This window comes from Erigeron canadensis, chromosome 1 (genome assembly GCF_010389155.1).
Source record: "Erigeron canadensis isolate Cc75 chromosome 1, C_canadensis_v1, whole genome shotgun sequence".
NCBI classification, from domain to species: Eukaryota; Viridiplantae; Streptophyta; class Magnoliopsida; order Asterales; family Asteraceae; genus Erigeron; species Erigeron canadensis.
The window spans coordinates 50,247,182-50,265,944 of NC_057761.1; the positions used below are offsets into that span (position 1 = coordinate 50,247,182).

At 34.5% G+C, this 18,763-nt stretch overlaps 1 protein-coding gene and 1 long non-coding RNA gene across 2 annotated transcripts; one reads left to right on the plus strand and one right to left on the minus strand.

Moving 5' to 3' along the window:
• The first annotated feature begins 1,721 nt into the window (after positions 1-1,721).
• LOC122585440 (pentatricopeptide repeat-containing protein At1g73400, mitochondrial) lies at positions 1,722-3,800 on the plus strand. The gene has a single exon (XM_043757572.1). It carries the CDS (start codon positions 1,819-1,821, stop codon positions 3,643-3,645), a length of 1,827 nt encoding a protein of 608 aa, XP_043613507.1. The 5' UTR covers positions 1,722-1,818; the 3' UTR covers positions 3,646-3,800.
• Positions 3,801-4,265: 465 nt separating this feature from the next.
• Positions 4,266-10,704, minus strand: LOC122584669. Its single transcript, XR_006321576.1, has 4 exons — positions 10,114-10,704; positions 8,179-8,280; positions 5,706-5,769; positions 4,266-5,034 (listed from the first exon to the last, which is right to left on the minus strand). It is a non-coding gene; the product is annotated as an uncharacterized LOC122584669 (long non-coding RNA).
• Between the last annotated feature and the right edge of the window lie 8,059 nt (positions 10,705-18,763).

The window sequence follows — 18,763 nt, forward strand, 5'->3', positions numbered from 1 at the left end:
TGTAAAAATACTTGTATAGTATAGATATTAAATATTAGATGTATTACTCATAATATTTGTAATGCGACGAAATCATACAAAAAAAACAAAATGACATTTCAGAAGTATTATATGTCATCATCAATGCAATGTTGACAACCACTTTCGTATCAACATCCACGTCTTGAAGAGTGTGTTTTCTCTCCCCATCAGAGACACTTTTACGAAGACAACTGTTTTTGTTGGTCTTAGTATTTCTAACTGTAAATTCTTGTTTTACAATTTGCATTAGCTGTAATATTTATAAAACCAACCGGAGTCTTAGTACGTATATGACTCAACTCACTAATTCCATCTGGTGATTAAGTTAAGCTTTGTATTTCAGATAAGCTTTGACTTTGTTTGTAACCCTCATTCATTATATAAAAGCGAGCTCATGCAATTGCTTAATGAGTAATTAACTAATTTAATTTTTGAGACTAGTTATGTTTTAAATTTCTTTGACATATTGTATTCGATGCTGCTATTTAAAATTTTAAAGATATAAATAAAGGGAAAATCAAATATGCTGTTGAGTGTTGACTGCAGCTTCCATGGCTACAGTCACACATACATACAATTAAATGATTGATCTATTACAAAAATGTCCCCTAATTTTTATGGTAAAAACATCAACAGGATGCACCTTTCCCCATAAATAAATGGGCTTCTTTGATTTGGGGCGTTATAACGTGACAAATAAATTATGGGGTTTGATAAATTGACCCTAATTTTTTGTTCAGTAGACCCAAAAGTCAAGAATCAATATTTTATTCTATTATTTTCTTCGGTTTCTCTACTCCCCAAACTTACTTTTACTTTTTTAGCTTTTTCAATTCAAATACATTTTGCAGTATGAAATTTTCTTTTACTTTTTATTCTTATAAAAATCTTTATCCCCCAACAACCACCATCACCAACCACATCTATACACCACCAACTATATCATCCACCACCGCCAGCCACTTCCAGCCACCACAGACCACATATATACACCAACAATCACATCAACCACCACAGCCAGCTACTTCCGGCCACCAAACCCGAGCGCTAAAGCCCACTTTCAAACCCCAACAACCACTAACATTTTTACAACCATCAAATAAACACAAAAACCAACAAATCAACACATGATTTGAACAAATCTAGCCGACAAACACATAAAGATAAGAAAATAAACAGATGTACATGATTTGAAAATACATTAGTGTGAGGTGGTGGCGTCGAATGGGACATGCGCCGGTGGCTTGGGGGACAGTTTGGTCGGAGAAGAGAGAAGTGTGCGATAGTAGGGTGTGAGAGACGAAAAAATAAAGAGATATAAAGAGATGTAAATTCCAATTGCAAGATTATATGTAAGAGTGGTGTAAATTCCTTTACTGTAATTAGTGTATATATCCAATCTGTAAGTTTTTCCTATTTGATAGGGATATGAATTAATCAAAGTTACTGTAAAAACTAAAAAGAAAATGAAGATTGTGAATAGAAGAGAGAAAAAATAAACTATTGGTGTTCAAGAAAAAAATAATTAATTTTTTTTGCTTATAATTAATAATAATGTTAATTAAAAAATGAAAAATGGATTGACTTTTGGTACCATTAACAACACCCTAAATTATAAAGTAGTTTCTTTCAAAGAAAATCCAGGCTGCAAATTTGAATTTCTTATAACATTTGTTTCTTTATCCTTGAGGGTCAAATTGCCTTTTACTTCGATGTTCATATGTTAGACTCGAAAAATCCCCCAGCAGCTTGAAGAACAACTTCATTGATCATCAGAAATTTATACATACGCTTCAAATGTCAAGGATTAATATAAACAATCTCATTTCCAAAATCCATCACTGCAATATCTATACATACACTTCAAGATTTCATCATCATGTACTCTCACAATCTATATCTATAGCTTCATATATACCTCTATATAGTATCTATTTCAATGCACCCATCATCAATACGTCCCACAAGTTATTAATCTTTAAACCCCTATTCACCCACGATCCATTTGCACAAAATTTGACATCAATTAGCTCTAAAACTCTTATGATTTTCAGTCAGGCATTTCATCAAACATCTGGTGGGCATGTTTCAGATATGAGTGACTATGATGAAAAAGATTGTCACTTGAATTATAAAAGTGATACATTAGATAAAAAGAATACTGGGGTTTATCCAATTTCCTGCAAAGGCGAGATCTTGTATAATATTGTTATAGATTGTAAGCCTAATAACCCCGAAAATAGTAACATGGAGGTATCTTTAAACGAAACGGGTGTTGAATTGACTACACCGTTGGTTCTCGAGGTTTTGGGTAGTCTTAGATATCAGGAGAAATCGGCTTTTCGTTTTTTTACATGGGCTGGGAATCAAGAAAACTATAGTCATGAGCCCGAGACGTATAACGAGATGATTGATATACTATCAAATACTAAATATAAAGCTAAGCAGTATCGTATTGTGTGTGATCTGTTGGATTACATGAAGAGAAATGACAAGAGATCCGTGCCCGTTGAAGCTTTGTTAAAGATTTTAAGACAGTATGCAGATAAGCATTTGAGTCATCTTCATAAGTTTGCGAAGAAGAAAAAGGTTAAACTGAAAAAGATGCAGCCTGAGATCGATGCTTTTAATGTGTTATTAGAAGCTTGTTGCAAGTGTTGTTTGGTTGAAGAGGCTGAAACTATGTTTATGAAGATAAAGAATAAAGTCAAGCCCAATGCCAGCACGTATAACATCTTGTTTTTTGGTTGGTGTAGAGTTAGAAACCCGAGTAGGAGTATGCAAATTCTTGATGAAATGATTGAAATGGGACATACTCCGGAAAACTTTACATATAATACTGCAATAGATACATTTTGTAAATCTGGGATGTTATCAGAAGCTGCTGAGCTTTTGGAATTTATGAAATCAAAGGGTACACTCATGTCTGCACCAACAGCTAAAACATATGCTATCATGATCATTGCATATGCACGTAATGATAAAATGGATGACTGTTTTAAGCTTGTTGATGATATGTTGTCTAGTGGTTGCCTTCCTGATGTTTCAACATATAGAGAAATTATTGAAGGGATGTGTTCGGTTGGGAAAACCAAGGCTGCTTATAAGTTCTTGGAAGATATGGGGAGTAAAGGATACCCACCTGATATCGTTACATATAACTGTTTTCTTAAGGTTCTTTGTGATCATAAAAATAGCGAAGAAGCACTTAGACTTTACAAGAAGATGAATGACGTGGGTTGTAAGCCGAGTGTCCAAACTTTTAACATCTTAGTGATGATGTTTTTTAAACTGGGTGAACCAAATGAGGCTTTTAAGATTTGGCGCGAAATGGATTCAATGAGATGCGTTCGTGACACTGATTCATATTGTCTAATGATTGAAGGGCTTTTCGGGTGTGAAAGAACAGAGGATGCTTGTGCTCTTTTGGAAGAAGTCCTGAATAAAGGTATGAAATTGCCTTATCAAAAGTTTGATGCTTTCTTGATGCAACTCTCGAGCATTGGTGATCTACGTGCTATTCATAGATTATCTGAACATATGAGGAAGTTTTATAATCCTGTCATGGCCCGTAGATTTGCATTAAACCAGAAAAGGAAGAGTGTTAGTCTAAGAGGGAAATGATTAATTTTGTGGTTTCAACCAAAAAGTTTGTAAATTGTTTTTCTTGTTGAGTTGGTTGATACTGGGTTACATTATTTATACCGGCTAGTTTTCAAGTTCCAATGTTGTTTGTAGCTTATATGGAAATCAATAATGTTTACGATATTAATGATGCACATTAGAAGCCCGCTATTCTATTCATATGTCGTAGTCATCCAGTATGTGTAAATTTTTAGGGGCCCGTCCATATGGTTAAGCCCTTCTCGAGCTAAATTCTTAAATTTGAATCGATGTGTAACTGCTACTTTCCACTATATAGTGTATAAATCAGTGTAGCAGCATGTCAACATTCAGCATTCTCTTTTGGCCCCTTTTGAGAGCTGAAATCCCATATCTGGTGCACCGTGCACATTACCCTTAGAACACGATGTATGAATGTCAAAAACATGATGTACAAAACGTTGTTTCGGCTATGAACGCAGGGGTCATTGATTTGGCAAAGTAAACAAGTAGTTGGCATTTGGCAATATGGCATTTGTTCTAACATGCTGGGACACCAAGTAGTTGCCATTGAGATGGGCCCCGGGCAACAAGCATTGATTTTCATTTTCTACTCTTTCCAGCCCAAATGCCCAATGACATATTTTTAAAAGGGCAAAATGCTTTTATTACTATACAAGCAAGTTACTGGTACAAGGGGATCTATATTACAACAACAGACACCGGAGCATAAACTAAACTGTAAGTTATATCGACAAATTGGCTAGGTGGAAGCTTTTCCATCTATCCCATAATTGTAACCCAAACAAAACTTGATACTTTGATCTTACCAATAACCAGGAACACTTGCAACTTTGTGATTAAAAATCTGTTATTTCTACCCTTCCATAAGACCCAAGCAGCTGTGCATAATATTGTGTGAATATTTTTTTTCCATTTAGACGACCTGGAATAAATCAGTTGCGCAAGATCTTTTATCCCAGATAAAAAGATTCTACACCAATCTGAGATATTATTCCAAACATCCTGAGCCATTGAACAAGACACAAAAATATGATCAGCAGTCTCCACGTGAATGCCACAAAACAAACATAATAAGGAGTGCACCTGGATAATTCAGCTTGCTAGTGCGACGAGAGTAGGCAGCCTCTCAAGGTCTGCTCTCCAAGCCATAAACATACCTTTTTGGGCACCCTATTATTCCAAAAAATGATGCTTCAACAGAGGAACGTAGCTGAGCTTCCAGTTGCCTTTTGATGCTTTTCAGTTTTCACCGAAAAAGAGATGTCTTGATCTAGCTCCCAGCACCACCTGTCATTAATAAGCGAAAGCGGGCCAAGTATTCATCAGATACTTGCTGCACAGAAGGAAGACAGGTCCAGGAGAATCTATACGCAGGTCCATCTGTGGCTGGCAGTATGCGGTCAGCAACATGGCAATATTTGTTTGACTCTAAGTGAACAAGACTATATTGATTTATTATTTTATTTAATTAAGAGTCGCAGAAATTTCATGGTGTGAATTAAGCAAGCAAGGAATAAACCAATAATCATCACAATAAGTGAACAAGACTACAGAAAAAGAGCACGCTATTTCAAAAATTTACTCAAACAAAAAGGGGGCACAATCATACCATCTTTCTATAAACTACATTCTTTATTTTTCCTCTTAAAAATGATCAACTCGGTTAAATACATTTCCACAATATGTTATTAGCCATAACTCCATAAGAAACGTTACAATTTCTACTAACAATATCTGGAAAGGACAGTGACTCTTTCTTATAACCAATGGAAAGTGTACATACTACAAACAGGCAATTACGTGCGTCCCTTTTTATTACATGGATGGCCTTCACAAGGACCACCTACTTTTCTTTCAAGTGATACTTAATACGCAAAGAGTACTTAGATAGACTAAAAGACAGATGATACACATCAGTATATCCTCTATGCAACAATATCATTATCCAGGGATAATATAGGAAAGAAATGAAATTCCCTTCTTAAGCTTTAATTAAAAGGATATGTAGAACTTAGAACACGTATCTCCTTTCTTACATAAGATAGTAAAGGACTTACATTTTAATGATCTGCCGGCTCACATGATTTCCTCAAATTATTGCAAGTCTATCTCTATAACGAACTGAGATAACAATCTGATTAAAATAGTCTCAAAAGAAATATTTTATTGCTCAAAGTAGTAAACTTGAATCAAATGTACTTGGAATATGGAGAGAACCAGTTCAATACGCAGGTAAGTATCATTTCACATAATTAGCACAATAAATTCATTAAAACATGTGATACTAAAACTTGAAAATATCTTTCTTATTACTACCAGTTTACAAGTCAGCAACACTTCACTTGATAACATGATGTGACTTTCAATTTTCCATTTAAAAGAAAATGGGATATTATTGTCATTTTCCAATTTCATTGTTACGAAGGCAACAAAAATATAACTTTAGAAAACTATAGACTGTGTCATTCAGTTTCAACTACAACAGGGATCGTTTTGGTCCCTAACAAATAACGTGCACAATGTATGAGCAGAAAATGACCCAAGTAACCTCATCTCCCTCAACTAGAATTTGTACATATGTTGAAACCCACATGCATAACAATCAAGAAAACCTAAAATCAAGAACAATCATCTTCATTACGATATGTTAAGCTAAAATCAAGAACCAACCCTCCTTTTGTACAAGAAAATTCAGTAAGGGTTAAGTTTGATTCATGCTTGGCAGGTCTGATCAACATCATTACAGGCATAATATAGAGTGGAACTTAAAAACTTTCTGAGCAGTTTCCTAGTAGATTGGATCAAACTCCGGGAACAAATCAAGAGGAGATGGTAAACCAGGAAAAGATTCAGGAATGCCATTTGAGGTCAAAGCAAAATCCCAGAAATAGGCCGAAAATGATTTGGGTATCTTGGTCATTTTCCAGACACAATGGTACGCAAATGGAACACAGCTGGAAAAATACGGATGATCGTTGTAGCTAATGAAGTTTAAAACACGTATGATTCATAACTTTCGATATAACATGGCCATACTGAGACGAAGAAGTTACCCTAAGAGCTAGATTAGTAACCAAGCAACATACAAAGATGATGATCAAATCAACTCCAAGTATGTGAATTGTAGCATACACACATTAAATGCAAAATAGCTACAAACCACATCCTTTGTGTGGGACCATAAGATAATTTAGGGTCACGGAAATTTCAAGTACAAACAAGACCACTAAAGCAGATACCTAGATCTTCAATTTAAATCAATAATTTAAATATAAGTGAATAAGACTAGAGAAAAAATGCATGCTATTTTTCCACTAGATATCGAGTTATCGGACACAAAGGGGGCACGTTCATATCATCTTTCTATAAACTTCATTCTTTATGTTTCCTCTTAAAAAATGGTCAACTCGCTTAAATACATATCATGTAAATAGCCATAAGAAACATTGCAACTTCTACCAACATCTGAATTGGAAAGTGACTCTTAACCGATAAGTGTCATCTCCATATTCCTTCATATCGTGGACGAGCACAAGTGGTAAAAGAAAGAAAAACACCTAATTTTCTTTCAAGTGATACTTGATTGTCGAAAAATACTTGGATGGACCAAACAGGTAAAATATGTAGGCAAAGCACAGAGAGTCCTTGACATACTTGTGTATACTTCCACAATATACATCGGAATATCCTAGATGACACAACATCGCTATCCAATGTGATTACCATGGATCAGCTACCATACCATTGGGTTGACATGGATATTGTAAATCACCAATGTCATTGCCATGGACCATGGTGATAAACATATCAGTTTCTCTGACAGAAAGGGTCCATTTCTACACCTTAAAGCATACCGATTGATTACATTTTAAGATATGTTTATCTGTGGCCCATGGAGTCATGGAGACTAAAAAACAAACAAAAAACCTACAAAGAAAGTACAATGAACTGCATAATTTCGAGGGATGCCCAAAACAGATAATCATATGAAAAAAACGTATCCAAGATCACCATTTTATATCAAAAAAACCAACGAACTATCAAATGGCATCAAATCTATAAGTGGCAACTGTATTGCACATCAGGTGGCTGTTATTGATGGTTATTCAAGAAAAATGGCAATGATTGAAGATGTGAATACAAATGAAAATTAAAGAAAACTAACTGCATACAATAGAAACTGGAATAATCAATGCTCTTGTGGGAAAACAAACTGGAATTTACACAAAACTCAATTATATAATTTCAGGGGAAGCCCAAAACAGAAAATCACATGTAAAACACATCTCCAACATTACCATTTATATTAAAAGACCAACCAACTATTGAAAGGCATCATATTTATAGGTGGCGATTGTGTTGCATATTAGGTGGAATTGACTCAAGAATAGTCTCCAAGATTACAGTCTATATAAGAAAACCAACCGACTATCGAAAGGCATCAAATATGTAGGCGCCAACTATAATGCGCTGTAAATGATAGTATTGTGAATACTTTTAAGTTTTAAACCGAACAAATAAACGACTTACTGTTTGGGACAAAACTGGATATCGTCAAAATCAAGTCCAAACAGTCCAACATGTCTCATAACGGGTCAGAAGTTACGCTGCCTTTCCCAACTGGCCATCAACCTGTTGACTAAACGTGTTAGGGTCATATACAAGTCAAAAACACATGCTAACTTGTTTTATAAACGAGTCATGTTATTTCAGATATCTCAATAGCCCACTAGAACCACAAACCAGTTACTAGACTATGACCAAAACCAGTTATGTTTTAAAATTTTCCTTGCATTGTGCTAACCTCTGGCTAGCTGTATTTTCCAACAAAATTGAAATTTGCAGTTCACAAAAAAAGACTATGGCCAAAACCAGGTCGACACATGCTACCAGGTTTGGCTACCTTCACAACCCACAATATCCGTCAACCAGTTGACCAAACCAGTTAGGACCAAAAACAAGGGACCATCATAAATGGGTCAGGTTATGTCATTTTTCCAAACTCTAAAACCACTACCGGCTGAAAATGATAGGATCACAGATACTTTAAACCAAACAAATAAACGTCTAACCGTATTGGGACTCAATTGATAGGGTCATAAACGGGTCCAAACAATCCAAGACACGCCTTGTAACAGGTCAGAAGTTAGGCTGCCACTCCCAACTTGCTATTAGTAAATGCTAGCATTGCGTACACTTTTAAAGCAACCAAATATACAACTTACTGTTTTAGGACTAAACTAGGTAGGGTCAAAAACGAGTCTGAACAGTCTAACATGTCTTTCCCAACTAGCCATCAACCCGTTGATTAAACAGGTTAGGGTCATAAACAAGTCAATAACACATGCTAACTAGTTTCATAACCTGGTCATGTTATTTCAGATTTCTCAATAGCCCACTAGAACCGCCAACCTGTTACTAGATTATGACTAAAAAAACCTGGTCGACACATGCTACCAGGTCGGCTAGGTCGACCTTCACAACCCACAACATCCATCAACCTGTTAAACCAAACCAGTTACGACTAAAAACAAGGGCCGTGCATCATCAACGGGTCAGAGTATGTTACTTTTCCAAACTCTAAAATCACTACTAGCTGAAAATGCTAGCATCCCAGAGAGTTTTAAACCAAACACATAAATTACATTGTTTTGGGACAAAAATGGATAGGGTTAAAAACAAGTCCAAATAGGCAGACATGTCTCATAACGTTCAGCCAGATATGTAACTAGACGACAATCTCGTTAGAGAATTTTATATGGAAATTTAAATTCAATAAAGCAAAATCTGTCCAATTGCAACTACTTAGCCGATTGGTCATACCTAGATGTGTTCCAAACCATGGTAAACGACATCATATAATAATTGTAAAACATGTCTCCAAGATTACCGTTTTATATTAAAAACCCAAAAACTATCGAAAGGCAACAAATTTATATGCAGCTAGTGTATCGCACATCAGGTGGTCACTGTTGATGGTTTTTCGATATAAAATGGCAAAAGATTGAAGAAGTAAATACAAAGTAAATTAAAGAAGACTAAACACATACCAAAACAGATAATCACTTGTAAATTTGTATCCAAGATTACCGCTTTATATCAAAAAACCAACTAATTATCGAAAGGCATCAAATTAAAGGTGGCGACTGTGTTGTACATCAGCTAGTTGTTAATGATAGTTTTCCGATATAAATGGCATTGATTGAAGAAGCAAGAATACAAATCAGATTATATAAAAAGCCTAAATGCATACCAAAACATGTAATCACATGGAAAAATATTCTCAAAGATTACCATTTTATATCAACAAGACCAATCAACTATCGGAAGGCAATAAATTTATAGGCAGCGACAAGATTGCATATTAAGTGGTCGTTGTTGATGATTTTTTGATATAAAATGGCAATGATTGAAGAACAAATCAAATAGAAAAAAACTAAATGCATACCAAAAACAGATAATCACCTTCAATAGTAATCTTAGGCAGCATAAACTCTTGTTCTTGCATGCATCAAAAATCTTTTTAAGCATATAAATGGGTTAGGTTATGTCACTTTTCTAAACTCCAGAACCACCACCAGCTGAAGATGCTAACATGCGGATGCTTTTAAACCAAACACAATTTGGGACTAAACTGGATAGGGTCAAAAACACAGGTCAGAGACATCTCATAACAGGTCAGAATTAGGCTGCCTCTCCCAACTTGACATTGGTAAATGCTAGCATTGCGGATAATTTTAAACCAACCAAGTATACAACTATTCGTTTTGGTAAACAGGACATGGTGAAAACCAGGTCCAAACGGTCTGACATGTCTCATAACAGGTCAGAAGTTAGGCTGTCACTCCCAACTTGCCATTAGTAAATACTAGCATTGTGGATACATTTAAACCAAACAAATAAACGGCTGGCTGAAACGAGTCCAAACGGTCCACTAGGTTTCGTAACAAGTCAGAATTAAGGTTGCTTTCCTGAGTTGGCATTAGTAAATGCTAGCAATGTGGATACTTTTAATCTAAACAAATAAACGACTTCTAGTTTTGGGACTAAACTGGATTGTTTGTAGTTAGGCTAGCACCTTGACTTGCCAAGTTGCCATTGGTAAATGCTAGTATTGCGGATACTTTTAAACCAAACAAATTAATGACTTACTATTTTAAGTCTAAACTGGATAGGGTAAAAAACGAGTCCTAATAGTCCAACATGTCTCGTAACGAGTCAGAAGTTAGGCTGCGTTTCCCAACTGGCCATCAACCCGTTTAATCAACGGGTTAGGAAAATAAAAGAGTCAACACATGCCAACTTGTTAAGCAGGTCATGTAATTTCAGATATCTCAATAGCCAACTAGAGCCACAAACCAATAACTGGGCTATGATCATAGCCGGGCCGACACATGCTACCAAGTTTGGCTAGGCCAACCTTCACAAGCCACAAATTCTGACAAGGCGGCAACCCATTGACCAAACGAGTTAGGACCAAAAACAAGGGGCAACAACATAAACGGGTTAGTGAATGTCACTTTTCGAAACGCCAGAACCACAACCAGCTGAAATTCTAAAGAAAACAGATAAATGACTTCCCATTTTGGGACTAAACTGGATAGGGCCAAAAACAATCGAAGAGATGTCTCGTAACGATTTAGAATTCCCAACTTACCATTAGTAATTGCTAGCATTGCGGATACTTTTAAACCAACCACATACACGACTTAATGTTTCAGAACTAAACTTGGTAGGGGCAAAAACGGGTCGAAACGATCAGAAATGTCTCATAACGGGTCAGTAGTCAGGCTGCTTCTCCCAACTTGCCTTTAATTAATGCTAGCATTGCGGATACTTTTAAACCAAACAAATAAACGACTTATTAAAATAAACAACTTATCATATTTGGGACGAAGTTGGATATGGTCAAAAACAGGTCCAAACGATTAGACATGTCTCGTAACGGTTCAGAATTTAGGCCGCCTTTCCTGACTTGCCATTAGTAAATGCTAGATACTTCACAACCAAACAAATAAATGACTTATCGTTTTGGGACTAAACAGGATAGGGTTAAAACTAATCCAAACAGTCCGACATGCCTTGTAACGGGTCAAAAATTAGACACTTAGACTGCCCCTCCAAACTTGCCATTAGTAAATGCTAGCATTACGGATACTTTTAAACTAAAAAGAAAAAAAAAAAAAAAAAAAGGACATAGGAAAGACTTATCAATTTGGAGCTAAACTGGATAGGGTCAAAAGTTAGTTCAAACAGTCCAACATGGCTCAAAATGGGTCAGAAATTAGGCTGCCTCTCATGACTAGCCATTAGTACATGCTAGTATTGTGGATACTTTTAAACCGTTTTGGGACAAACTGGATAGCGTCGAAACGACTCCAAACAGTCAACGTCTTGTAATGGTAGGCTTCCTTTCACAACTAGCAATCAACCGCATTGACTAAATGTGTTAGGGTCATAAACAAGTCAACAACACATGCTAACTTGTTTCATAACCGGGTCATGTTATTTTCTATTTCTCGATAGCCCACTATAACGACCACCCCGTTACAGACTATGACTCCCGGGTCGAGACATGCTACCGGGTTTGGCTTTCACAGCCCACAACATCCGTCAACCTGTTGACCAAACCAGTTAGGACTAAAAACAAGGGGCGAGCATCATAAACGGGTCAGATCATGCCACTTTCCCATACTCTAGAAACAGGATAGTGTCAAAAACAAGTCCAAATGGCCAGACATGTCTCATAACGGGTCATCCAAATATGTTACTAGACTACATTCATGTTAGAGCATTTTATATGGAAAGTTTCAATTTAAGGAAGCGGAATCTGCTTACATTTGCAACTAATAAGCAGATTGGTCATACCTAAATATGTTCCGAATGGAAAACATCATTAAATTATTTTGTAAAACATGTCGCCAAGATTACCATTTTATGTCAAAAAACCAATCAACTATTTAAAGGCCACAACTTTATAGGCAACTACTTTATTGCACATCAGGTGGTCGTTGATGGATGTTTGATATGCAATGATTGAAGAAGTAAATACAATTCAAATTCAAGAAAACTAGATGCATACCAACACAGATAGTCACTTGTAAAACAAGTCTCCAAGATTACCATTTATATCAAAAAATCAACTATCGGAAGGCATCAAATTATAGGTGGCGACTGTGTTGCCCATCAGCTAGTTATTGATGGTTTTCCAAATAGCAATGGTTGACGAAGTAAAAATACAAATCAAATTTAAAAATATAACATAAATGCGTACCAAAACATATAATCACATGAAAAACGTGTCTCAAAGATTACCATCTTATATCAATAAACTAATCAACTATTGGAAGGCAACAAATTAATAGGCAGCGCAGTAGTGCACATCAAGTGGTCGTTGTTGATAGTTTTTCGATATAAAATGGCAATGATTGAAGTAGATACATATCAAACAAAAAAAAGAACAAAATGCATTCCAAAACAGATAATCACTTGTAAAACATGTCTCCAAAATTACTGTTTTATAACAAAAAACCAATCAACTATCGGAAGGTAACAGACTTGTAGGCAACGACAGTATTGGACATCAAGTGGTCGTTGATGGTTTTTCGATATAAAATGGCAATGATTGAAGAACTAAATACAAATCAAATAAAAATACTAAATGCGTACCAAAACAGATAATCACTTGTAAAACATGTCACCAAGTTTACCATTTATATATAAGAAAAACAATCAACTATTGGAAGGCAACAAATATTAAGGCAGCGACAGTATTGCACATCATGTGGCCGTTGATAGTTTTTCGATATAAAATGGCAATGATTGAAGAAGTAAATACAAATCAAATAAAAAACAAAATGCATACCAAAACAGATAATCACTTGTGAAACATGTCTCCAAGATTACCGTTTTATATCAAAAAACCAATCAACTATCGGAAGGCAACAAATTTATAGGCAACATCAGTACCACACATCAAGCAGTCGTTGTTGATGGTTTTTCGATATAAGTGGCAATCATTAAAAAAGAAAAATTACCAAATAAAATCAATATTCAAGTACAAGTGTTTCCAAAAAGATACCATTTACAGTATATTTCATCAAACTAATCAACAACTATTATTCAAATTTACAGGAAACAATGATCAGTGCAGATTCTGGGTCTGTTGATGATAGTTTTAATTATTTGATGAAATATATATATATATATATATAATTGGTATCAACTAAAAATTCATGCAAAATTTATGATCGAAATCGATTATATAAACGATTTTACAGAATACAATATGAAAGAAATAAACCGCACAATATAAACCCTAAAAATTACGACAAAATCAACAAGACTTTTAAAACCCTAAATAAAATAAAACCCTAAATAAAGTACTTGAAAATAGAAATTATAATCGATATAAGAAACAAGTTTCAAGTTATATAAAATTCGTTAAACATCCCCTGGAGAAATCTATCTATGTAATGTAAGGTAATAACATATCGCGGTTAATTTTTTAAGGCGGTTTTGATTTACTGCGTGGATGTAAAGCTACGCGCTTTACGCCTCTTTTAATTTTTATTTACCGTTTGGAATTATTTACGCGGTTTTTTTATATTTTGTTTACGGTAATAATATACTCATAATTAGAGGTATTATTTGTTTACGGGTTGTCGATAGTTTTCAACTATTCATTCTTTTAATTAATTAAAGCATAATTTCACCACCACAATGATGTAAGAAGCAAATGTGAATAGCCTTAGCTTTGCTTTTCGTTTATGGGTTTTGTTTAGATCTGTTGGTGCTTATTAGAGGCTCCCCAATTGAGGCCACAAATCCACCTCAGACTAGTCCCTGTCAGCGTTACATTAGCAAAAAACACTCTAAGGACTAATTCCCCCAAAATGAGCCCAATAGACTCATCCACCTAAGACTAGTCTTGGACCCATCAATTATTTAATTCTACCAATTTATCCAAACTTTACACTTTTAACCATCTAAAATTATAACAAACTAAAACATATAAAATAAAAAACATTTCATTAAAAATAAAAACATTACACAATCTATTAAAAAAAACACATTACAAATCAACACATTCGCCCATCATACCAAATCGCTCGTTAGCACCATATCGATCTCTTTCAACGACGCTACGGGGTATGTATGGTCTTGATGATTCACCTTGTTCAAGCAACTCAACACATTCGACCATCATACCAAAAAGCTTTTCATCATCGTCTGCAGTAGGAAACAAATCGGGTCTCATGTACGTTGATAAACTTGAATGAAACTGGTTGTTCATGATGATTTATGTATACGAAAGTGTGTTTTGGTATAATATAGCTGAATATATGCAAGAGTGGTGTGAAATGGTGGTTCAGATGAAGTGTATATATAGCCATTTTGAAAAACTAGCCGTTAAGGACTAAAGTTGTAACTTTTTTGAACCTGTTTTGAACCATATAACCGTTTAGGGGCTAAAGTTGCCAAAAGATGAAACTTATGTTTGTCTTCTTCCTTTGAATTTATAGCCGTTAACATTCCAAAAAAAAAAAGAATAATTAGAGGCGAGACTAGTCCCTTGAGGGACGAACGTGCCGGGCGAACGACCTGAACGAGAGGGGAACGAGTCCCACCCAACGGTGTGGACTCGTCCCTGTGAGCCGGACGAGCGAGAGAACGAACCATTGGGGACCTTCTTATTGTTTTGTCATTCATTATACGTTAATTTAAGGGAATCATATTAAAACCAACATAAACAAACTTTGTTAATTCAAAAGATTAAGAATGCGGTTAGCTTCTTTAGCATTTTGACTGCCTATACTCCTATAGCATATGCCTTGTGCTCCCTTGGTTACATAAAGCCATCCTCCCTTATTTTTGAAGACCACTAATTGAGCACCTCTATGACACTCTTTTTTTTTTTTATTGTCTAAATACATATACGTAAAATATATGTGTCCGTCAATAGGAGAATTGTGTAACCGATCAAAACATTTAGTTTTTTTTTATAGTCATGGGTCATGTAATTTATAACGTGGAACGACTTTAGAGTCAAGGATGTGCTTTGTCACATCACCACTACACTGAACCACTAAACTCAATAAACTCTTACCCACTATGGTTACAATGGTATTTACGGGTAATAAATAACTTCACACACACATACATATGCAGATTACATCACATTGAAGCTATCGACCCACCATGCTAAAACCCACGATGGTCTTGGAATGCTTTCACGCCATATTAGCTAGCTTGATAACGAGGACCACAACATGGGCAGACCCACACGGCCCATCTAAAAGTTTAAACGATAATAAGATATGTTCTTGTATATTTTAATGAGTAACTTACCACTAAAACTTGAACAAGTCGTAAAATACAGTTTTATTTTCATAAGAATAAACTATTACATGAATGATTTGATGATCACTTAATCATTAATTTGAGAGTTTGACTCGCCAAATAGTATTTTGTGAAAAATTATAAAAATGTCCGGAAAGACGTTATAATCATGAGCTACGTTTTAAAAAAATAACAAAAATCTTAAAGGTTTACTGGTTCTCGGTTTCCGGCGATATTATTTGGTTAATTTTTATAAGCTATATACACGTAGATCGATTTAGAATTCAATATTGTTTTATTAACTTTCGATGATTGTGGAAAAACACAGTATTTGGCTTCACATGGGGCACTTGGATTGCTAGATAGTGGGAGACAATATGAATTTTAAAGAATTATTAAATATTTGCAGTAAAGTTGGACTTGTCCTACAAATCATAGGAAGTTTTGAAAGCATCATTTTTAGTATTTGGGCTTTAAATTAAAAGTGATATTTTGTATTTTGGCCCACTTATTGTTTACTTTAGATAACAAGAATTTAGTATTAGCAAAGTTAAGAATTGAATCATATACATACATCCTCAATTCACAAAATTCTGTTAAGTAGTTTACATGAGCAACATTAGATGTAATAGCATAGTATCTATGTGTTGCGACGAAAATTTATAATTACTTTTTTGAATGAATACATTGGTTACAGAGTGTGTCAAAAATATAAATTATGAGATTTTATCGATTGTTTTAAAGTCATATAAAAAGATCAATGTTAATTAAATTCGAATCAATTACAAATTGATAACAAAAATAGTGAATAAATATAATAAAGCAAAAAACAAACCAATATAATATTTATACATACACTAAATAGTGTTGTAGTATGTGGATGAGCATTTTGAAAACTATAAATATAGGGCATTTTGGAAACAAAAAATATGCTTAAAGTCTAAATCCAATTTTCTTTATAAGAGTTAAAAGATAAAAATTAAAGATATAACAAATAACCGCTAATGGCTTTTTGATTAAAATATACGATATATCCCTTGTAATCATAAATTCTCTTAAATCATAGAGTAAATCATTTATCATTTATTCGTTGATAAGCATTTGCACCACATCGACTACTACAATGAAAAAAAAACAAGAAGAATACATTGATTTTCTACATTAAGTGATATTCCCCACTTGATTAGAATCAAAACCTTCATCATCATGACATACAGTTCCCTTTTACATTTATGCCATTCGTGCAAATAAACTAATACTAACAGTATTAAACACAATGATTTGATTGTGGATTTTTCAACAAAAGCAAGCATCGGTTTTATGTTACAAACAACGAGTTGGGGTTATTTGAGAACCCTTAAAAAAAAAAAAACTCAAAACCTCTCTCCATCCTTGAATAAAAAAAATGAATGTATTAGATTAAAAACAAAAAACTCATCCCAACACTAGAGAGGTATTTGTGTCACTCTCTTTACTTTTTTCTTTCTTACTTTATTAAATTAATATAATTTTATCTAATTCATTAAAAAACTTTTATCTCACAAACCGTAAATCGTTAAACGAAAAGAAGAGCATGGGTAGTCTTAAAATTTCGTCATCTTTCATTAGAGATGCAATTCGACATACTTTTGATGAGTTTTTAAGTTTCATTTTTTTTTCATCACGTTCATCTTCCACATGTGTAAATTATTATTATTTGATGTTTACATATGTGTAGGATGAACCATTTAGTGTTTTCCACTTGTCCTACACATGTGTAAGATGAATGAACATATGTACACAACAATCAAGGTTAAGGACGGAGCCCGTCAGTCCATGACGGAGCCATAGTAGCTAAGGGCGGAGCCCGTTAGGTAGACCACCCATCACCGGTCACCCCCTATGACCTATTACCCACTATGACCTATCACCCTATGACCTATCACCTCAATGACCTATCACCTCCACTAGCTTTGGTTTATGAATATCCTTAAGGGCGAAGCCCGTTCCGAATCATAATTTTTGTTCAACCTACACATGTGTAGGATGAACCTTTTAGTGGTTTTTATTTATCCCTACACATGTGTAGGATAAACCTACACATGTGTAGGATGAACGGGATGAGGAAACAAAAACGAAATTTAAAAAGTCTTCAAAAGTATATCGAATTGCATCTCTAATGAAAGATGACGAAATTTCAAGACTACCCATGCTTTTTTTTCGTCTAACGATGTACGGTTTGTGAGATAAAAGTTTTTTAATGAATTAGATATTTTTATTAATTTACTCCGTAATAAGAAGATAGAGAAAGAGAGAGATGTTGACTTTTTATAATGACAATCATACCCTTCTTGATCTTGATGAATGGAGGGCTGAGATTGGTTCTCGCGCTTTTTTTTTTTTTTGGTTCTCAAAATAACTCACTCCTACAAACAATAATGTAGCTTTCTTGTACGACAGTAATATCGTACTTAATAGACCTGTATACATTTTTATATCCTGTACTACTTTATAATAAAATTAATATGACTGTAAACAGAAATATAGAGTGAATGTAAATAATTTTTCATTATAAAAACTAAAGAAATATAGGTGTCTTGTTAACTCAATAACAAAAATATGGTTAAGTAGCATAGTTTGATTATATGTATTGTAGTACTATGTAATTGTTGTAAGAAAAATGGTAAATCAACCTAACTCATATGTTTAAGAATTAACTTAAAATCTTAAAAATTTAACACATGTATTCACTATTTCTGTTTCATAATCTTAACCCTTAATTTTTACATATGTA

Bases quoted from the DNA above. Each gene is read 5' to 3' on its own strand.
- LOC122585440 (XM_043757572.1), top strand. From the start codon at position 1,819: ATGTCAAGGATTAATATAAACAATCTCATTTCCAAAATCCATCACTGC.